Here is a 22447-nt window from a genome sequence, read left to right as displayed (position 1 = left end):
ATACCTGGGGATCATGCACAACCTGAAAAAACAAGTCAGAGGCAGGAATATTCCGAAGACAAGGGGGTTTGCAAAGAGCAGACCCAGGGTCAGCACTTGGCTGGATGCTCCATGCTGCCAGCAAGGCTGTCCTGGGGAGCAGCCCTGGTATTCCACAAAGGAGCTGCTCCAGCCACAGCACCCCAGGAGCAAGGAGGCCCTGCCCACCTACTGGGGAAAGGTTTGAGCTGTGCCTACCATCCAACTAAGGTATGTGGAAACCCCCTACAGATGGAGGATCAAAGCCTGCATCTCAGGCTGATTCCACCAACATGGCATCAGATGCAGCAGATAATGGGCACCAATGGTCACCTGTGATTTACAGCTTCAAAATATAAGGAAAGGCCAAAAAAAAGGACTTCGTCAATTAGGCTGGAAACAAGGAATGGAAAATTCTAGGGAAGAAGAGGAAGAAAGTCCCAGAACACAGAGCTAAGGTGGCTCCATGGAGGCTGTGGAGGAGGTTGCCTGTGCCATGGGAAATGCCTCCAGGCTGGGCTTTTTTAGACTCAGTTTCCCATGCCTTAGGTTTGAGAAAGGATCACAGGGATATTGTTGGGTGCAGTAAAGGCTTCCTGGAGCTGAACCTGGCTTAGCTGAATCACAGCCACCTGTGGATCTGTGCTCCCCAAAGAATACCACAATAACAGAGTTCCTGCTATAGTAGCAAAGTTCAACCAGAACCAAGAGAACTTCTCAAGTTCAGTAGGAGGACGCAAATATTTGGTGCCAGGAGTAATCAATCACTGTCCCCTGCAAGATGCTCTGGGGCAAAATGGCTGTTAATTCCAGGTGGTGTAACAGCCTTTGTCACCCCTGAACTGTCTCCAGCCCCAGATGCCAATGGGCTCATATCTTCACTGTGAAGGATGAACCCCTGTCCATTCAAGGGCTCTTTGAGGACATGGTGTGGGAGACAAGGACTCTGCTGTGCTTTAGTGCAGCATCCCCTTTCCTGTGGGTTTGGCAGTCTATGGTGGGTACCCAGCCCTCAAGTGGCATTGAAGGAGGCTTCATCACCAAGGTCCCCTCTCCTGAGACAACTGCTCCCAGGGAAGGACTGTACCTCATGGCATTTGTGAGAAAGCAAGAGCTGGCACAAATATCCATCAGCACTGAACAGGCAAAAGTGCCCTGTTAGGCGCTTGCCTGGGTGGTGTTTCCTGAGGAGATAATAGCCCTGGAAGAAGGACTTAGTGTTTTGAAGAAGATTAAGTACCTATGGCAGCAGCATGTGGATGAATCACAACCCTCATGGGCTTAGAGCCCCTGGAAATGGCTTATGGCACTTTGAAAACAATGTCATGAATCTTCTGCAGATCAGATTAGGGAGTGGAACAATTATCTCAAAACCTGTTAGTCATGGGAGGCTCCAGGAGCTGGAGGAACAGCCTAGGGCAAGGGGAGCATAGGAAGATGTGGTGTGTGTGTCCCCCCTCCCAGGGACCTGCTTGAGCAGCCCCAAGAAAGGTGTGGGAGGTGGCTGTGGTTGAACCAGCCCCGCTTCCCCTGTGAAAGATGAGCTGTAATTAGCAGAACGGGTACGGAAGAGCTCAAGTAGGTCAAAAGGTAATGGGGCTATCACGGCGTTTCCCAACAGCACGGCACAGCTGGGAGGCACCCTCGGGGTTGGGCAATGGGCAGATGAACAAGGCCAGGTACTGTCTTCAAGGGAAGAGCCACCAGTCACCCTGACTGCACACCAGCCTTTTGGGGGAAAAGTGAGGAGCAGCCAGAGACAGCAAAATGGTGCTGCTGGTCCAGCCCCACCACACGGACCTTGTGGTGAGAAAACCCACTCAAAGCCCTTATTGATGTGACAAAGAACACCATGGCTATCTACAAACCCATCCTGAGCTGTTCCACCAGAAAGGCATCCTGAGACCATGTGTGAGGAGATCTGAAAGGGATGGATGGATGGATGGATGGATGGATGGATGGATGGATGGATGGACGGACAAATTAACATCCAACCCAGCTCTCAAGGGGTTGTGGAAATTGATGTTACAATTTGGGAACGGTCACATCTACCCTCTGTGAAACACTGGCATGGGTACAGACTCTACATTCTGTCTGTCCCTGCAAAGCACCATATCCCTGACCCCATTCCTGTGTGTGCTCCAAGACCTCCAGCTGGGCCAGCACAGTGAGGGATGGCCTCTCCTGGAAAACAACCCTTCTCCAACAGAATTTTTCAAGCCCCAATGAAGTGATGTGTAGTGAGGTTTAACTAGGTCCTCTTCAGAGCCCAAGTTCCCTGAGGCTCTGCTTTGTGGCCACCTCTATTGTTTTCACCAGGTTCAGTAGCCCAGGGCTGCAAGCAAGCAGATTCCTGTGGGAGAGCCTGCGGCCATGCTGTTGGGAGCATCCCTCCTCCTCCTCTACCTTGCTGGATTCCCAACATTCCCTTGAGCACTTCAAACTCAGCTGGGTGACACCACCACACCCCAGCCAAACCACCCCAGCCTGTTCCATGCTGTACTTCTGCAGCTGTTGCCATCCCCACTGATGAAATGTGTTTTTCTGGCAGTACCAGGGAGGCTGTTTCCAGCAAGGATGGCACAGGCATCCCTGGCATGAGTCACCACAACAGGGCTCGGGGGTCTGGTGGGGAGGCCAGTGCTAATGGCAGCACAGCTGGCAGGGCCTGGCCCCACCAGGAAGGGAGAGTGGTGTTGATGATGGCACGTGAGAGCCCAGGTGGAGAGTGCCAAGAGCCAGGCCCACGGCGGGGACGCACGAAGGATCACTGAGTACGGAGACTTGGTGAAATATTAAAGCATGTACTTAATAAAGCGAGCCCAGCGGCAGCAATTACCCTGTGTAATTAACCTGGGAAGGAGAGGACTTTGCCCCCCAGCCAGGTGGTGCAGGGAGCTCCTGCCAGCAGCTGCTGGAGGTGGCACAGGCCTGGCATCCAGCACTGCATGGCAGGGCTTCCCCAAGCTTCACTGGGGCAAGCCAGGACCTGACCTCCCAGCATGGCTTGCCCTGCTGCAGCCCCAGAAAAACACCAGGTAGGTGAGTGGCAGAATGCTGTCTGCTCTGGGTGCTGAGAAATGCTTTGGGATCCCCCCAGAATCATTGGGCCTGAGTCACAGGGAGCACTGGGAGAGATTCACGCCTCACCTGCCTGCACTGAGGAACTGAGCATGGCTGGCCAAGGCACCAAAGCTCCTGTAGTGCTCTCCCAGCAAGGTCTGAGGGCACTGCCCTGTGCAGGGAGTCCTGATCAAGGGGTGGCCCTGACAGTGGCCATGCCCTGTGTTCCCCCTGTCCAGTGGGGTGTGGGTGCTGGTGGCACTGGCTGTGGCTTGGGCAGCTTCCCTCCTGCTGGGCGCTCCTGGATCCAATGCCACTTCCTGCCAGGAAGCTCTGCCTGGACAGGCACTGAGGCAAGCTGTGCCAGGCCAAACCAAGCTGAGCTGAGCTGAGCTGAACTGCACTTACCTAGGTGTCATGAGGTGCTGAGCTGTGCCAAACAAAGCTGAGCTGAGCTGTGCTGAACCAAGCTGAGCCGAGCTGTGCTGTAGGTGCCACATAACCAAGCCATACTGAACCAAGCTGAACCATTCTGGACTGAGATGGGCTGAGCTGTGTCAAGCTGAGCTGAGTCAAGCTGAGCTGTGCCTACCTAGGTGGCATGGTGTGCTAAGCTGTGCTGAGCTGAGTCATGCTGAGCCATGTCAAGCTCTGTTGAGTTAAGCCATGCCTATTTAGGTAGCATGATGTCTCAAGACACGGTGAGCTGAGCCAAGCTGTGTCAAGCTGAGCTATGCCTGCCTAGGTGGTGTCTTGTCCTGAGTTGTGTCAAGATGAGCTGAGGTGTCCTGTACATGGCATGACATCCCAAGCTGTGCTAAGCCAAGCCAAACTGAGCTGTGCCTACCTGGGTGTCCCAAGCTGTCCTGAGCTGTGCTGAACCAAGCTGAGCTGAGATGAATTGCACCTGTCTAGGTGGAATAATGTTCCAAGCTGAGCCAAACTGAGCTGTGCTGAGCTGAATCATGCCTACTGAGGTGCCACAATGTACTGAGCAGCTGAGCTGAGCTGAGCTGGGCCAAGCCAAACTGTGCCAAACTAAGTTGTGCCTTAACTGGTGGCATCATGTCCCAAGCAGGACTGAGCCATGCTGAGCCATGCCAAGCTGAGCTGAATTGTGCCTACTGAGGTGGCACAGTGTCTGAGCTGGGCCAAGCCAAACCAAGCCAAGCCAAGATGTTACTATCTGGCACAGCATCATGTCCTGGTCTGTGCTGAGCTGATCTGTGCATCTTGAGATGGCATGGTGTCCTGAGCTGTTCTGAGCTGAGCTGTGCCAAGCTGGACCAAGCTGAATTGTGCCTACTTACTTAGGTGGCAAAATGTCCTGAGCAGGGCTGAGCTGAGCTAAGCCGTGCTGCCCCGAGATGTGCCATGTCTACCGAGCTGGCAAAACGCCCCAAGCTGTGCTGAGCTGAATCTACTTGGGTGGCATCATGTCCCTAGCTGAGCCGAGCTGAGCTGGGCCGAGCTGAGCTGAGCTGAGCCGAGCCGAGCCATGCCAGACTAAGCGACACTGAACGCACCTACCTAGGCAGCACAACATCCTGGGCAGGACTGAGCCAAGCCAAACCGTACCGAGCCGAGCCGAGCCGAGCCGTGCCTACCCAGGCAGCAGGATGTCCCGAGCCTTGCCCGCAGTACCGCGCCAAGCCACGCCGAGCCGAGCCGTGCCGAGCTGCGAGTACCAAGGCGCTCCGCCTCTCCCCCTCCCCGGCCGCCGGTGTCGGTGCCGCTCCCGGTGCCCGGCGCTCCCGGTGCCCGCGGCTCCCGGTGCCCGGCGCTCCCGTCCCGCCCGTCTCCCATTGGCGGCGGCCGGTCCCGCCCCGCCCCGCTCCCCCGCCGGGCGGGTATAAACGGGCGCGGCGGGGCGGGCGAGCGGCAGCGGCGGGGCCGTGCCGGGCCCGGGATCGGGACCGGGATGGAGCCGGGGCTGGAGCGCTGGGCGCACGGCGCGCTGTGGGCGGCGCTGGCCGGCAGCCTGGCGCTGCGGGCGGCGCGGCGGGCGCCGGGGCCGGGCCGGGGGCTGGGGCCGCCGCTGGGCCGGGGGCTGGTGCTGCCGCTGGCGCTGCTGGCCGCGCTGCAGAGCCTGTGCCGCGCCTGGCTGCCGCTGCCCCTGGGGCTGGCCCTGGCCGCCGCCGCCGCCGGGCTGCTGCTGTGGCGGGCGGCGCCCCGCGGGCTCCTGCCGGTGGCGGGCAGAGCCGTCCTTGTCACAGGTGAGTGCGGGGACACGGCCTCTACGCCCCGACGGCACCGCCTGGGCTCGGCGGGGAGCGGAGTGGGGTGTCCCGCAGGCACCAGGACGCTGCTGTCAGTGGGGTCCCGCTGGGGACCAACCACCGCTGCCAGCGCATCCTTCATCCACGTCCAAGCAGAACCGGCCAGGCTGTATCTGCCCCGCGAGGCAGGGAGTTGCAATGGCTCCTCGAGTGTTGACCACTAGTTGCAGCACGATGCTGAGAGCTGCTTCCTCTGGAAGCCCCGAGATTAGATGGGACAGAGCCGGAGCGCTGGCTTGGGACCCTGTCAGCTGGCCCAAGGGTTTCCCTCTCCTCTCCTCCCCTTCCCTTCCTCCCCTCTGGAGTTGTACTTGTTCTTGGAAAGGGTCTCATAGTATCTCTAGAGGCTTCAACAGAGCTGGCTATCCAGCACTGAGCATCACTGCTTCATCCAGAGCTCCATCCAGGGAGCTGCTGGCAACAAGGTCCTCCACTGTGTGGGTATCCTTGGGAAATGCTGCCCAACTGCTGCCTACCTCCTCTTTGGGCTGCCTGGTCCAGAGATCCTCCGTGGTCCTGAGCTCCTTAGAGAATGTGCTGTGCTCCCAAGTTTTGCACAGCTCTGGCTTGCTGACTGAAGCTCTTCAGGATATCTTGGTATATACATGGTTTCTTACTCCTTCCTCCTGGCAGTGGAACTGGAGGATGAGAGCCAGGCTCAGCAGTGCTTTGCTGTGAGGCAATGGTAGTGGAGAGATAAGGAGGAAATGCTGGAGCTGGGGTGGTTTTTGCTCCAGGTGTGCCTGGAAGGTGCTGCTGGCTCTGCATGGATGCAGTGAGGAGGGAAACTTGTGGGCATGACCTTGGCAGCGCTCCCAAGGACAGGAGCCTGTATCCTGGTGGGGATGTCTGGGTTGGGCTTGGATGCGCTGAAGCTGGAGAAGGCAGTTTGCTTGTTTCCTAGAGGATTAAGACAAGACCCGGGTCCCCCTTTCAGCTTGAAGGGTTCTGTGGCACCAGTAGGAAGTGCAGGGAATCCTCTCTGGAGGAGGAAGATCGGAGGAGCAAGGTGGAGGATGAATGAATGATTCAACTGAGTGAAGGTCAAAGCTGCAGCAGGGTAGGGCTGCCTGGAGAGGACGTCTGACAGCCATGCACTCACAGGTGCCCTGTGGCACACCGGCTCTGGCAGCCCTGGCTCTCTGGCATTGCCTGTATAATTAGTGAGTCAGTGACTGGAACAAGGTGTTCTTGCCCCAGTGCGTTGAGGTGGCACCTCTGCAGCTCTGATGTGTTTGCTCTTGGCTGTAAATACTTTGTGGTTTTACAGGTTCGAGGTGCAGCCCGCAGTGCGGGATCGGCGTTTCCGTAGTGCTGCTCCAGCAAGTGCCTGCCAAGGGGCAGATGCGAGGGCTGTTCTGCTGGGGATGGCATCCCTCACTTGAGTATTTGCATAGTAATTAGCCTGATTCTTTTACGGATTAATTCCAGGCAACTAGGTATTGAGTAGCTGTCCATGTCTCCTGTGGGAGCAGCCGGGAAGGATCAGCTCTGGGAGAAAGGCAACCTGACCTTCCTCCTCTTGCCAATGGGAAGCAAAGTCTGGCAGAGCAAGCAGCATGGGCATAGATGACTGGAAATGCTGGGCCTCATTGAAGGTGTGTGAGGTCAGGGACAGAACTTCTGCTATGCTGTGTGTTGTGCTGGACCTTGCAGATCAACTGAGAAATGGCACAAAGTCCCCTCCCTATGGAGCACTGCAGGTCTCAGCCTGAAAATCTTTGGGCATCGTTTCCTTGTATACACATCTTGGGTGCTGCCAATCCTGCAGCAGATTCAGTGATTCTTATCTGGGGCAAGGTAAGGTGGCTGCAGTGCTGTTCTGTCTCCCAGGTGGAGTTTCAGCTCTTCCAGCTGCCCACTCCCCCCGGGAACAAACCTAAGTTGAGCTCTGCATGTGATGCTCCAGCCCCATGTGCTGGTCCAGACATTGCTGGCTAAATAAAACTTAGTTATGGGAGGATTGAAAGAAAACTAACTGTGTAACTCAGTGGGAAAATAGCAGAGCTGCTGCAGAGCAAAGCTGCTGACCCTGTGGTAGCAGCAGGGACTGGGAGGTTGTGGCGTTTCCCATCTGTTGCAGGTTTGCATTTTGACTGTTGCACGTGGGACTGGGATTTGGCTGGAGCAGGGATAGGCAGCTGCCTGCTGCTAGAGGGGAGCAAGGGATGCTGTGCTTTCCCATGATGCATCCCCTGGGCTAGCAAAGTATGTGGTCACTAGTCCATGCAGTCCTATGTTTGTCTGGGGCTGTGACCTTGGGATTTTTGTTCTGCATCCCAATTGTCCAGCTTCTCTGGGAGTATTGCTCAAGTGGATGCAGCCTGGCTAGGGGCAGAGGGTGAGGAAAGTGTTAATCCTGTCTTCCTAGGGGATGTAACAGCTGTTTTCAGGGAGGAGGAGAATGCCCTCCTATGTAGCCAGGGGCTGGGAGAGGTCAGCCCCAGGAGGATGGTGGGGATGAGGAGGGGAGTGGAGATCAGCTGCTTGGCCTGGGCTGAGAGGGAGACAGCAGCCACCTCCATGCCTCCCTTGGTTTGCTGTCCTGAGCCTGCCCTTGCCTTAAAGATGAGCCCACATCTGGCACAGGCTTTGGCCAAACTTGGAAAACCACAGGGACCCCAACATACCTGCAATGTGGGCAGGGCTGGTATGGGCAGCTGCCTGACCCAGCCCTGGGAAGCTGCAAGGCAGCCAACACTGGCATCCCTCACCACAGTGTGTGACAGGGCACTCCAGGGTGCTGGTGCTGCTGGCTGGCACCTGCGGGTCAGTAATGCTGGTGGCTTACTGAGAGCTGCTTGCTCTGAACATCAAATGGCTGGTTTGTGCATTCCTCTTCCCAAATGTGAATCAGCACTGCTGGGTGTTCTTAGAGCCACTGGACACCTCAGAGCTGTGTGAGCAAGGAGGAGGAGTGTTATATCCCATACTTCCTCCCACTGGGAATTGATAGAAAAAGCACTCCAGCCTCTGGAGGCTGGGCAGGGGGGTGGTCTGTGAGAGCAGTCTTGGAGGGAGCTGATGAGCTGCCATTTCTTGGCCTCTCCAGATTCAGGCTGGCAGTGCTTTGTGCAAGGTTGAGCTTTGACTGGGTCCATTTAGACATGAACCTAGACCATCCTTTGGTTCCTGTGGTCTTAGCAGATGCCTGTGGAATTCAGTGAGTCTATTCAAACCATCCAACACAACTGGGTGCCTGGAGGTGGTGGAAGGATGGCCAGGAGCATCCCAGGGCTCCACTGAGCAGGTGGAGAAGCCTCTGGCTGTTGTGTAGCTCTGCCATGTGTGACTGTGTGGGGTGGTTCTTTGGACAGTAGCCAATTGCCCGATTTACTGCAGATCCTTGGAAAGCATCAAATGCAAACCAGCCCATAGAGTCTGCCTGTCTGCAAGGCTTTGCCAGAGCAGAGGGAGGAGTTGTGTTACAAGGTATTGGTTTATACACTTCAGCTTGGACAGAAAGTTGAAAATAGTGAATTGTCTATAATGCTGGTACCTGAAGTAGCTCTCCAGTAACCCCAAATGTCAGGATGGCTGCCTGAGAGAAGCAGTTTGGGTCTCTTGTATCCTTGCTCTTCCTTGGTGAAACCTATGAAGGAAGCTAGGAGCACCTGCAGATTGGTCTGTCTTACAACAAATCATCCCTGGAAGCAAAGCTGGTTGTTAAGTCAGGTTGCCTAGACCCAAACCTGCTCTGTCCTCCTCTCTTCTCATTCCTGGCTGCAGGCAAAGTGTGGTTTTCCTGGTGAAGCGTTCTTGTTACAATTGCATGCCCCATTAACAATCTGAAATGGGTCAGAGCTTCAGATCATGTTCAAGGTTAACAGAGGCTTTGCAACTTGCACTGCTTCATTGTTTCCCATGGACTCCACAGATGTTGAAGCATCTGCTGGCTGCGGCAGGACTGAGTGATTCAATCCAGATGTTGGGACTCTTGCTTTCTACCATGAAGGTAAATCACTTTGTGTGGTAAAAAAGCAGCGTCGCTCCCGTCTGGACTTTGATGTTATCTTAGATGTATTTCCCAGCTAAACAAAGTAACTGAGAAATGTCGGGGTCAAGGATTCAGGGCTGGCTCTGGGATGGCACCTCTGCACCACGGCATGGCTGGAGCACCTGCACAGCATGCTCACAGCCCGTGTTTGGTGCTGAGCCTGCCAGCAGCTTTGCCGTGAGAAATGCTTTGTGCAAAAGCACTGCAGCTCTCCTTAGGTGACTTCCACTCTACTTCTCGAGCCAGTGATCCAGGTCAGAGGTACCTGGGTTCTTTCCCCAGCCTAAGTGCAGGGGCTTGGAACTCAGTGATCTTTCAGGTCCCTGCCAAACCAAACCATACCATTCTGTGATTCTATAAGTGAAGGCTGAAAATCAGCTTATTCCCTGAAATTGCTCCGATTTTTCCAGAATCTATTAAAAATTAACAGCAGAGGCAGCTGCTGTCTCCAAGCTGAGGGGTGGGACAGGACCAAAATCAAACACCCAAACTCCAGCCCTGGTGTACATGCAATTCCTGGTATACTTGAAGTAAAAAAAAAAAAAAAAAAAAAAAAAAAAAAAAAAAAAAAAAAAAAAAATTAGCAACACTTAACTCTAGTTATAGGGTTTGATGCTGGCTTTTGGGAACAGAGTAGGAAAGCTGCTTATTCTGCCTCCCCCCCACTTTGTCAGCAGCCCTCCATGGATTTAGGATTCTTCTTTCCCACGTGAGGTTTTTTTCAGAAATAGATACCTACCCCTGCTCACCGCAGGCATGTGGATAGATACACTTGGCTTTTTCTCACTTATCTATAAAATAAGCACTTTTGAAGCCTACTAATGACACAGACCTGTTAAGGTGGGAGTTTTTAGCACCGTTAACCAAAAATTATAAACGATGAGCACAGCTAATCAGGAGGAAAAACGCAGTGAGGTTTCATACTGTGGGAGACTAGAGCTGGTAGAGAAACCCAAGCTGGCTTGATTAGCCTCAGGGTTATGCGGGGACATGAGAGCAACAAAGCAAAGACTTCCCCATTGAAATGAGATTGTCAGATGGGAACGGATGCTTTCGGAAGGAGAGAAGTGTAGGCAGTTGCTGCCCTCTAGTCCAATGAGCAGCACATTTTTAATGAGGTCTGGGATTGGGTTACCCACTGTTGAGTCTAGCTCCCCTCAAGCCAGGATCTGGTTACAGAAGAGCCGGTTGCTGCTTTTACTACTGGGAGCACAGCACAGGGTTGGTGGACTTGCCCAGTCAGGGTTTTGTTTGAGGGGGCTCTTCAAGGTGTTTCCACCAAATCTTTGCCTTCTCCCCATAGTCTTCTTTCAGTGCTGGTCTAAAACTGCAGCTGGAGGATTTTGGGTTTTTTTTCCTGGGAGGAAAGGCTGCAGGGCTTTTGTACCTCTTCACCTCCTGATATCCCTCTTGTCATCTCAGATCTGAGGTACTGCTGTGGAGCCTCCAATGCCAAGTTGGATGAGCCTTGGAGCAATCTGGGCTAGTGGAAGGTGTCCCTGCCCATGGCAGGGGTGTTGAAACTGGATGACCCCTTATTGGTCCCTTCCAACCTAACTGTTCTATAATAAAGTGGAAAATGCTCAAATTTTCTATGATAAGGTGGAAAAATTGCCCTCATGCTGCCAGTGCATTGCTACAAGTATAGTTTAGGATCTTTTATTTTTAACCTCCCCAGCATGTGTCTGTTACCTTCTTTCCTGCTCCCCTCAGTGGCTGTGATATATCCACCATCTCCCATTCTTCTGTCTCAGCTTTTGTGTGCTTGCATGTGCAACGTATCACTTCTGCTTCCTTCTCCCCTGGAGAGCTGCCAGGCCCTGAGCTTTATCAGCTTCCCCCTTGGGAGCTGCCTTCCCTGTCACACATAGCACTGTCCTGGGATTTGCTGGCTCTAAGGCTGTAATCTTGAAAAGCAGTCTTTGGCTTTACAAGCTTTTCAGCAGCGCTTCCTCTTGCTGGGTGGTTGACCCCAAGGAGCCAGATGGTGAGTGACTCCCAGGCAGGCTGGGAACAGAGAGAAGGGATGGACTGGAAAGCTCAGGTACCTGCCCTGATGTCTTCTGTGACAGCTCTGAAAGTCTGGCCTCTCAGAATCACAGAAGCTCTGAAAAGTTTGGGCTGGAAAAGACTTTAAAGACTATCTTGTTCCCCTGCCATGGGCAGGGACACCTTCTATGAGACCAGGTTGCTGCAAGCCACGTCCCACCTGGCCTTGAACACTTCCAGGGGTGGGGCAGCTGCAGCTTTTCTGGGTTACCAGGACCTCATTGTGCCATGAGTAACCCACTGTGGCCCATATATGTTCCTCTCTAGGGTCCTGGTTATAAGCTCTAACATGGGGTGTGCAGCCATCCCAGGATGGATTCTGTCCCCCTTTCAGCTGTTGTGCCTAAGCTGAAGGGCCTATGTGGGGCCTGCCCTGGCATTGCCTGGATCAGCACAACTATGTCCAAGCACCTCAGACTGGAGGGCCACCTTCATGTATTTTGGGGAAAATGCACCAAAGCAGTCTTATGATACTCAAACTCTTATTTGGAAGAGCTGGTGAGAGCTGCAGGTGAAGAGTTAGGAGAGGACAACTTGAACTGTGTATGGAAAGGGCAGGTGGCTTGAGGTCATCATGAGGCACAGCTCTGAGCCTGGGGGCTTAAACAGCTCAGTGTATTTCAAAAGCTGTCTTGGCAGAAGCTCAGTTGGTGTTTGCTCAAGTGTTTTGCTCAGTTTCTAAAAAAAAAAAAAAGTCCCCCGCTTCACATGGATTTGGAAGCTGCAAAAGAAAATAGTTGGTGCAGCTGTAGAGACCATCATGATGTGGGAATGGGCAGGGCTTGCACCACTTCTGCTTGCTTGGGCTTGTGGCATGTGGTGGGAGTTTACCCTTGTGACAAGGAGAGTGATGAGATGGCACCTTAGAAAGAAAGAAATATCTCATCAGCAAAATACCCCTGAACTGGTAGTGCTCCATTGAAACTGACACAGCCTTATTGGGGTGCTGCAAACTCCGAGATGCTTAACATGGTGATCCCCTGAGCTTGCTCTGACCTGCTGCCTTGGTCAGAACTGTCCCAGCATGGCTTTGTCCCTGCTGGCATCACTTGTGAGTTGTCCACAGTGCTGTCTGGGTGGCACTTCAAAGCTCTCCCATGGCTGACCTGTCCCACCACATGATTAGCGGTTCTCCTGGTCATGTCATGGCTATGGTGCTTTGCTGTCCTGGCTACAAACACCTTCCCTGAGATGTCCCTCAGTGATGATGGCTCATGGTGGTCATGTAGAAGAGCTGTTCTTCCCTTCAGCTGCCTGTGGATGGATTAGCCCTGCCTGTTGCAGACCTTAGCCATGACCTGATGTCTCTCCTTGCCTGTTAGCAGACAGGAGAGATGGATATGGGGCTCGGCTGGTGGTTCTCCAGCCTGCTGGGAGTCCCTGGAGAGCCCTTTTGCAGACTAGAGATCCCCACTAGCAGTTGCCCCAGCCATGGCTTTATTGCCACCACCTTATTCCCCAGGAGCATCTTCACTGTCACATTCCAGACATAGCTGGTAGAGCTTTCTGGCTTCTCAGCCTGGTTCCTACTCAGCCACCCCCTCTCCAAAGCCCAGGTGGATGTGTTACCAGTGCCAGTTTGCCATTGGCACTGATCTTAGGTGATCTGGTCGAGCTGTCTCTGGGCCATGGGTGTCCTTCCCAGTGACAGCTCTTCCTGATGGATGGCTTTTGAGGCTTGTTGGCCCCATGTCCCCAGTTCACCATGTTCCCTTTGAAGTTTATTATTAACCCAGCTATTGCCACAGGTCTTCACAACTTCCTCTTCTCATAAGGACATCCATGCATCCAGGTTAGCTCTGATGTACAGCCTGTGCCAGGTGATGTCTGTGCTGCTGTCTTCTCTGGCTTATCCCTGCCTGCTGGAAGATCAAATTCTTGACTGTGAGAGCCCCACCACTCCTTTTGGGGTGAGGATCTCCCCTTGGTAGAGACAGCAGCTGCCGGAAGATGCCATCCAGCCCTGGGCTGCGGTGAGCGGCTGCTTCTAGGAAATTCCTGTGCTCTCTTTCTGCGAAGTGTCACGGCAATGCTGGAGGTGGCACTTCCTCCCCCCGCCCGTCAGCTTGTGAGCCCAGGGTCAGTGCTCACCGGCAGCAGCATCACTGCCGTGCCAGGGCTGGGTTAATTCCCGGGTCCCAACCTCTTTGAGCATCCAACCAGGCACTGGCTGTGCATTGCGGTGGGTGGCTGGGCTCATTCCCGTCCTGTTGTCCCAGGGCACTAACAAGATCCTGCATTCATGAGCCACACCGGTAGCAAGCAGCAGATGCTGCTCACAGCTTTGGTGGGAGATAAGGCGTCTGGATGGCTTTTAGCGACAGTGATGGGGAGGGCTGTGGTGTCTTTTTTTTTATTGCCCAGCTGCTTTTTGTGACATCGAGTCCCCAATAGGGATGCACGAGTAAAGCTCCTGAGAAATGGCCTTTAATCCAGAAGCTGTGGGTGCATTCACACTGGCCTGGGGGCTCCTCGTCATCTCTGCCTGGTTGCTTTGGTTGTCTAGGCAGAAAATCAGATTTCCCCCCTTCTCTTTGTTAAGTGGGAGATAACTCCCCCGGTGGAGGTGGTGACTGTGAGGCCCCAGGAACACTTGGCTAATCCATTGTAATTCATACCATCTGGCTATTGTCCACGGCACAGGGAGGGGTGGGTCACCCACGTACCCCCTGCCATGGGCATTGAGAGTTTTGCCTTCTGTCGTGGGTCTCCTTGTGGGGCTGAGAGTTTGTCTGACCCTTCTCTGACCCACAGGACCTGCTGGAGGGCTGTGTCTATCCTGGGCTGTAGGAGCCATCAGCAATCTCTCTCCAGCTGCCTGTGCTGACTGTGTCATGCAGGGGGGTGGTCCTAGGGGAGCAGAGGCGGTGCGTTCCCCCCTTGGCTCAGGTCCTGTTCAGGAAGGAGACTGAGGCTTTGCAGGGATGCCCACCGAGGCTGCTTGGGTGGGAGGCTCCTGCATTATCCACTCATAGGGATTTGAGGATGGGATTTGGGTCATCCTTGAAGGTATCTTCAGGCTTTAATTTAATTTAATTAGGCTTGTGGCTTCCTGAACCCCAGTGCTGAGGACCAGCAGCGGCATCACCAGGGCTGCTGCTATCCCAGCCCTGTCTGCCTTTGTCTGGGCATGAGGGCTGCTCCCATGGGGAGTGGGGACATGGCATGCCATGCAAGCCACTGGCTGGGGTGGTGTTTCCTGTGGACAGTGACACACTGGATAGGTTGGGGGCTGCGGGCCCTTCCCAGCCCCACTCCCCCAGCAGTACCTTGGGTGTGGGCAGATGGTGGCTGATGCCTGGCTGGGGAGGCCAGGACTGGCATGTGGCTGTGGCGGCCCAGCTGCTGTGCGGACAGATGCTCCTGTGCCCTGCCAAGAATTTGTTCCCTCTTGCCCAGGGGTGACATCACCCCTTTATCACTCCTTGCTCCAAAGTGTGCAGCATCCGGAAGGTGTTGGCCACAGGGCCTTGCCCTGCCCATGAGGATTTTGCTGGGCATTTTATCCCGCCTGGACCTGCACTGTGCAAGGACCTCCTTCCTTGAGTTCCTTTTGGGGACTGCCATCCCCTCTGATGGCACCATCCCCAGTTGATGCCACTTTGCCCTGTGCTTCTGCATCCATGAGGTGCCCACACCCCAGGATGGAGCTGAGATGAACAGCTGCATTGGGATCAGTGCCTGCTCAGGCACCCAGCTGAGCCTCCCTCAGGGCTGCCCAGCTAAATCCCATACCATGCCTGGAGAAGCTGGATCCATGGTGGCAGTGAATCCTGTCAGAGCCAGAAGGCCATGTTTAGCTTGGCATCCTATGCAGGGTTTGAGGTTGAGCCTATGGAAATGAGTGGCTCAGCATGTTAATCCATTCGGCCTTGGCACCCCAGCTCCCCCCATTGATGGTGTCCTTGAGCCTAGTGACAGCTCCATCTTGGCAGGGCCTCTCAGACAGGGTGGTGGGACACACAGCCCTAAAGCTCTTTGGGGAGGGGGGACTGATGTCCTGGGATTTGGAGAGCAGCAGGGGGCACCCAGGCAAGGGCCTGCAGAGCTAATGGGGGTGGAGGGAGTGATGCCCTTTTGAGTGCCCAATGCAGTTGGCAAGCTCCCAGTTGGTGGAAGAAGGAGCATCCTCAAGGGGTGCCTCCAGCTGCCTTTCTCCATGTGCCTGTGGTGCAGCCCCTAGGGCTGCTGACTGACCATACTGCTAGGGTGACCTTGGGGGAGCTGCTCCATCACAGGGGTGCTCAGCCCTGGGGCAATCCCTCTTCAGCTTCCACACCAGGGTCTGCTGCTGTACCTACCAGGCCCTGGGCAGTTTTGCAGCCATATGGGAATTCTTCAGCCAAGCTGTGCTTCTCACTGCTTAGGTTTTTGTTGGTCCTCACCTGTTGTGCATGGTTCGGGGATGAGGATGCACAACTTGTAGTTCAGGGATGACGGTGCTCAGTTTATGGCTCAGGGATGAGGATTCGCAGCTCATGGCCTGAGGATGTACACAGCTCACGGCTTGAAGATGAAGATGCTTGGCTTGTACCTCAGAGGTTAAAATGCCCAGCTTGCAGTTCCACAGCTCCAGAATGAGGCTCCACAGCTCTAGAATGAGGACTCTCAGCTCGCAGCTTGGGAAGGGAAGTCACTCCTAGGTTGTGTTGGGGTGAGCACCACAGACCTCCATCATATACCGTGCCAGCAGTGGGGGCAGGGTTGTGGTTCAGCAGCTCCCAGGTCACAACTGTGTTATTGACCCTCTCTGCTCCAATCAGAAACCTGTAGCACTAATTTTGAGCATGTCTGTGTGTGGTGGCCTTGGTGCTGGTGCAGGAGAGCAGGGTGAATACCTGAGACAGTAAAATGTCAGAGCGTGCCATGCCTGACTCACCTGAGAGAAACGTGTCCACATCAAACCAGGACTGCAGCTTCAGCTGGCTCCAGGCAGCGAGGAGGCACGAGCGGTGCAGGCTGGCTGGGAGCTGCCCAGCTGGCACAGCTCAGCCCCGGTGGTGGCTCTGCTGTCACCGGTCAGGAGCAACTCTGAACAATGGATGCAGGATGCTGTGGGGTCAGTCCTCCTTGCCCTCCCCGAGTGAGCAGGAGGGCACCCCTTACGATGATGCCAAACCTTTTTGCTTGCTCAAGATAAGTAAATTTGGGGCTTGTCATGCCAAAATTCTAGTGGAGGCTTGCGTCTTGCTCTTTGGGGAGCCGCTGAAATGTCTGGAGCTTCTGCAAAGTCCTCAGGAATTGCCGCTGACCCGCTGTTCTGGAAAATGGCTGTCCAGCCCCTGGTGCAGGAGTTTGTCCCGGCTTGCTGAGCCTGTGGAGGGCTGCTGGATTTTGCAACCCGGAGTCAGGCTGTGCTCTGCTCCTACTGCAGCAAAAGCCTCTGTCTGCTGGCCCAGGGTCCATGAGGATGTGATGGAGGGGCTTCAAGGTACCTGCTCTCGTCTGCTGCGCTCCCAGTGCTGGACTCCTGTGCTTGATCTGACCACGTCCCTCCCTCCAGCACGACTGTGAAACCAGTTGGCAAGCTGGGAGCTGGGGCGGGGGGAACTGGCGCCGGCATCTCCTCGTGATGCAGCATCCTGGGAGGGCAGCGAGCCCAGCGCCAGCCTTGCTGGGGCTGCACAGACTGGACGGCTCCAGTGCTCCCGGCGGGGCCGGGCCAGCGGCAGTGGCTCCTGCGCCAGCTCCAGCGTGGCCAGCAGCTCATGTGCTGGTGGCCATGGGGAGTGAACATGGCCCTGGGCGAGCTGCCATGCTTTGGGGCCACGTGTTATGGGCCCAGGGGGTTCATTGTCCCTCCCTGCACTCTTGGCCATGCCTGAGCACAGCGGATGGGAAGCTGAGCAGCGGCGAGACCTTAAATAACACCAGAGCATCCTCAACCTCCTGGCCCTGGGCCTCCCGCCAGCCTCCCAGGAGTTTTTTTTTTGGTATGTGTGTGAATAAATTAGAACTTCCGAAACAAACTCTCTGACTGCCCTGCTCTTCTAAGGCAAAACAAACCCTGCCTGACTTGGACAGCATGTGGCCGTGTTTGCTCCCTTCTTGCCAGACTTGCTTGTAAGAAGCTGGCAAACCTGGCTCTCAGTTTTTTGGGATGTTTCCTGGGGTTTTGAGCGTTAGTGATAGGAAGCTTCATGTTTGGACTGGATGCTTTTCTTGCTGGCTGCATGGGAGCAGTACAGGTAACCCTCCTGTCAGCTGTGTCACGGTGAAGCTGTGGCCACAAGCACTTTTATTTTTAAGCCTTATCTTTATTGCAGTTTTCTCCCACACTGCTCAGAAAGGTGAAATGCACCTTATCTGTTTGTCTGCTGGCAGCATGCACCGTTCCTGGGAAAGGGAGAGGTAGATGTGCTGTGCTGGCAGCACCTTCAGCATGCTGTGTAGACCAGGGTAGTGGGGGTGATGCTGGGATGATACTGAGCCAACCTGATGGGTGTTGTGTGGGAAAGAGAGTCTCTGCAGCCCCTTCCTGCCAGCTGAGCACCTCTGGCGTTTGCTGATGCAGCAGTAGAGTAAAACCGAGTTGGGGGCTGGGACAGAGACCCTGAACTGACACTTAGCTACCACTTCAAGAGCTGTAAGTGCCCCATCCCAGCCTGGAGGTATGGAAGACTGAGGCAGCCAGTCCCTGTGCCCAGCCCCAACCCCCCTCCTCCCGACAAAGGCTGGTGGAGGAGTGCTGAATCTCATGGAGTGACCGTCCCCAGAGCTACTGTTGTCTCCATCCTAGGGTGGCCCCAGGTGCTACACAGAGCCTGTTTTCAGGGATGTCCTCAGGAGCACGCAAAGGTGCTGGGCAGGAGGGTGCAGGGCCATGGGGCTGCCCCTGCAGTGCTCCCCTGTTAATGGTTAATGTGACTGGGCAGTGGTTGTGGCACAGACTCCCTGAGCTATCAGTGCTGCCATCGGCCCCGGGAACAGCCTGTACCTTGCTGCTGCTGTTTGTTTGCATCCTGGCCGCTCCACCATGGCCACTGGCCTTGTCACTGCTCTGCAACAGCCAGCTCCTGCCCGGGCTGGCCCCCAGCCACCCCGATGGTGGCTTTGTGGGTGACAGTGTCACCTGTGGTGCCCTCGTTTGAGCCGAGGTGGAGGAGATGAGGCTGAGACTGGGCACGGAGCACCAGTACTCTCCCGAATGGTCCATCCTGTTTGGATGGTCCCTTGAAGGATGCAGGGTAGCAGGAGCAGACCAGAATCCCTTTTTTTCCCTCACTCCTTTTAATCTCCTCGTGCCCCAGCCGGGCAACCACTGCCTCTTGACCACTTTCTGGGAGGCAAAAAGCATTTTGCAAAAGTCTCCCACCGAGCCTTATGGCAGCTCTGAATAGTGCTTGATGAAGCTTTTAGAGGCTATTTTGAGGGTTGATGGCCCCGTATCGCTGCAGGGCTCTGGGCTGTTCCGGTATGTTGCTGGTGCCTGCGGGTTTACCTGCACCTTAAATCAGTGAGGTGCTCAGGGGCGATGGGGTTGCAGATAACGGGAGTGTTTTCTTCCTCCCGCAAGAGAGAGAAAACAGCTCCGTGCGCTGCGAATGCCCCAGAGCAAGGTCACATCGTGGTGAGCCAGAAGCTGCGTTGGGGTGCGGAGCCGAGGTGGTCCTCGGGCAAGGGAAACTGATGGGGGTAGATGTTTGGTTCCTGGTGACGGAGAGGCAGAGGTAGGGGATCTTTGGAGGCCGGGGACAGACAGTGGCTGTGACTGGCCATTGCAAGGCTCTTCCCATCTCTTTCAGGATGTGACTCGGGCTTTGGGCAGGCAACAGCCCGGCACTTGGACATCATGGGCTTTCGGGTGTTTGCCAGCGTGCTGGACCTGCAGAGTCCTGGTGCCCAGGAGCTGCGCCGGAGCTGCTCACCAAGGCTGACACTGCTGCAGATGGACCTGACCAAGCCGGAGGACATCCAGCGTGTCCTGCAGCACATCCAGGCCCACACCAACAGCACAGGTAGGAGTAGCCTTTGGCAACCCCACAGAATTCCCTAGGACCTCAGCCTGCAGCTAGCATGGCAGTGCCAAACCTCCATGTGTCCCCACAGGGGGCTGCGTCCCTGCAGGCACCTGCGCCAACAGCCTTTGCCAAGCTCTCTTCTTGTCCTGGGGCACCCCACAACTCCCTTGCAGGACTCCCATCAGCCTGGGGAGCAGCTGGGAATCCCAGGGTGGGGCTTTCCCATTCAGGTCACCTCTTCAGGCACCCCATTCCCACAGGACTCTGGGGCTTAGTGAACAATGCCGGGTTCAATGACACCATTGCTGACGCTGAGCTCTCACCGCTGGGCAAGTTCCGCAGCTGCATGGAGGTGAACTTCTTTGGCTCCCTGGAGCTCACCAAGGGGCTGCTGCCCCTGCTCCGCTCCGCCAGCGGCCGCATTGTCACCGTGAGCAGCCCTGCAGGTGAGCAGCCTCCCTCCAGCATGGCGCCCCTGGCACCCTCAGCCCAGGTACGGCTTGAGCATCCCCATGGTGTGGTGCAGTTCTCACACCCAGGCACTCCAACCTTCTCAGCCAACTGGCATCAGGAACTCTAGGATGGGCTGGCAGCATTGCTGAACTCCACAGCAGCCACCAAGACAAGGGGACTAGTGACAGTCAGCCTGGTCACAGGCAGCATGGGCAACCCCAGCACAGCAGCCATGTGCCTCCATTGGGGATGACAGCCCTGGCCAGGGTGGAAAAACCAACTTCCTCTCCCCTGCCCTTTATTTTGCCCATTAAAACACATTAATCCTCCATTGCGGATGACAATCCCAAGCTTTAGCTGGACAGGGAACAAAATCAATTTCCTCTTCCCTCACCACTTTTTTTTTCCCTCATTAAAACATTAATTTGAAGCTAGTTTCAGTTGTTTTCTCAGCAAAACAAACCCTAAGACATTTCCTTGAGCAGGAGCCAGGAACAGAGCCCTACACAAGCCCTGCCCTTGCGACCCACTCCCCTCTGTCCCTGCTGGAGCACTGGCTCACTCATTCTTTCACTCATGCCAGGTGACATGCCCTTCCCCTGCCTGGCAGCCTATGGGGCCTCAAAGGCAGCCCTCAGCCTGCTCATGGACACATTCCGCAGCGAGCTCCAGCCCTGGGGCATCAAAGTCAGCCTCATCCTGCCCGGCTACTACAAAACAGGTAAGAGGGTCAGTGCCTGCTCCATCTGTGTCTGTGGGCAAAGGACAGGTATCCCAGGGAGGCAGAAGATGAAGCAACAGGATGAGCAGTTGGTGGTGCAAACATGTAGCTTCTGAGCATCTCCAGCCATATGGGGACAGTGGTTATCCTGTGGCTGTTGGGCTCTGGTTGATTGTTAACAGCATCTGGATCAAGTCCTGCTGGTAGATCCCATACCACTAGGGCTGGTCAAAACAAGTCAGTCACATTTATGGTAGCAGCATCCCTACTGCAGGCAGGGTCCAAGACCACTAGTCCAGTCTCAGGGTACCAAGAGCTACTATGGTAAAACTACTGTGCTTCCCTCATGGCAATCTTTGCCAGGGTCTCCACTGCACCTTCCTGTGAGACTGGAAGGTGACGGGGGCTGCTGGCGCCCATGGCAGGGGGGTTGGAATGGGGAGCCCGCACAGCTCACAGGGACTGTTTCCTTGCAGGGACGACATGCGACCCTGCCTTCTGGAACCTGCAGAAGCAGAAGCTATTGGCCAGTCTGCCCCAGGAGCTGCTGCAGGCCTATGGCGAGGACTATGTGGAGGAGATCAACCAGCAGTTCATCCAGTTCATGAAAGTGGCGGTGGAGGACCTCAGCGCGGTGGTGAACAGCATCACAGACGGGCTTCTGGCTGCCAACCCAGCCGTGCGCTACTACCCAGGGCAGGGCCTTGGGATCATGTATTTCATACACCGCTACCTGCCCTATTTTGTCCGAGACTTGTTCCTGAAAGGATTCTTCATCAACCCTAAGCTGCCCCGAGCGCTGCGGCGAGAGCACCACAACGACGTGAAGAAGGCCTGACCGTGGCCTGCCCGTGGCCTTCTCCCAGGCTGTCCAGGCACACCAGCCCCTGAGCGCGTGCAAAGCCAAAGGCACCGCCCTCCTGCACTGTGGGGGAACAATCAGCGCTAGACGTTAAAAACCAAATTTCTTTCCAAAATCAGGTAGATCTATTTTCTATTGTGCAAGAATCAACATTTTCTAGAGACCTTGGTTTTGTATTTTTTCTAACCATGCACCCTCCAAGAGGCCCATCCCTGCCTGACTCAGCGGCTCTGCAGCACAGGCTGGGATGTACCTCCTCAGCTACCCACCACCTTCCTTACTGCTCGCAGAGCTGTTTGTCACCATCCCCTCTTGGCTGGGTTAGGGCTGGGACCCTGCAGCCACTGCCTCCCTGCCACTCATTACACACTCCACATGCTCCCAACGAGTGCAGGGGCTGAGGCCAGGCTGCCAGTGCTGCAGAGCTCTTAATGAGATGACCTATGTGATTGTCACTTTTTAAATAAATCCATTCTTGACATTCCAGCAGGTTCTGGCTGTCTCCTTCCACAGTGCAGTGCTGCAATGCTGCTCAGGGATGCTCAGCCTGTGGTCAAAGCTGAGCTGGGTCATGGCTGGCACCACACCAAGCACTGTGACAGGAGCCTCACATGCAGCAGAAGGTGCCAGAGGTACTCCCAGAAACAGGGTCAGCTGGTCAGGATTTGTGCCCACTCTCTGCTCCTCCCCAGCCCTATGCCAAAGGCTTTCTTTTGCCTTGCTCTGTCTCTGTAGCCCTGCTGGGGTAAGGATGGAAGCAGTGACAGTGTCCCATGCACCAGGGACAAACCATGTAGCTCCCTAACCTCATGGATCATTCCCATAAGGCTGCACCCCTTAGCAGCCAGCTGCACCCACAGGCCAGGTACTGTCATGGCTTGGGCTGGATGGAGTACCCTGGGCCTCATAGGGCGGTACCACCACGCCTGTGGTAGAAACAAGCATCCCAACTCACACAGGAACCACACCAGGCTCCGCTACCACAATTACCAGATTCCCTGTGACTGAAGGAGGCTCCACCTGGGGCTGTGGGAGCAGGTGCCC

General features: G+C 55.3%; 1 protein-coding gene across 2 annotated transcripts; it reads left to right on the top strand.

Moving 5' to 3' along the window:
- Positions 1 to 3005: 3005 nt before the first annotated feature.
- On the top strand, positions 3006 to 21887 carry HSD11B2 (hydroxysteroid 11-beta dehydrogenase 2; the record flags this gene model as incomplete). Of its 2 annotated transcripts, none has more annotated exons than XM_083870434.1 (5): positions 3006 to 3060; positions 19152 to 19364; positions 19598 to 19813; positions 20404 to 20541; positions 21018 to 21887. In XM_083870434.1, 5 exons carry the CDS (start codon positions 3021 to 3023, stop codon positions 21377 to 21379), a joined length of 969 nt encoding a protein of 322 aa, XP_083726560.1. In that variant the 3' UTR covers positions 21380 to 21887. The 2 variants fall into 2 exon arrangements, with proteins under 2 accessions (XP_083726560.1, XP_083726559.1); XM_083870433.1 differs by lacking the exon at positions 3006 to 3060 and adding an exon at positions 5003 to 5297 and having other exon boundaries at positions 19628 to 19813.
- Between the last annotated feature and the right edge of the window lie 560 nt (positions 21888 to 22447).

The sequence above is a fragment of the Zosterops lateralis genome (assembly GCF_965231275.1).
Source record: "Zosterops lateralis genome assembly, chromosome: 12".
NCBI classification, from domain to species: domain Eukaryota; kingdom Metazoa; phylum Chordata; class Aves; order Passeriformes; family Zosteropidae; genus Zosterops; species Zosterops lateralis.
Note: the sequence above shows the minus strand (reverse complement) of the source record. Positions and strands in the feature narration are given on the sequence as shown.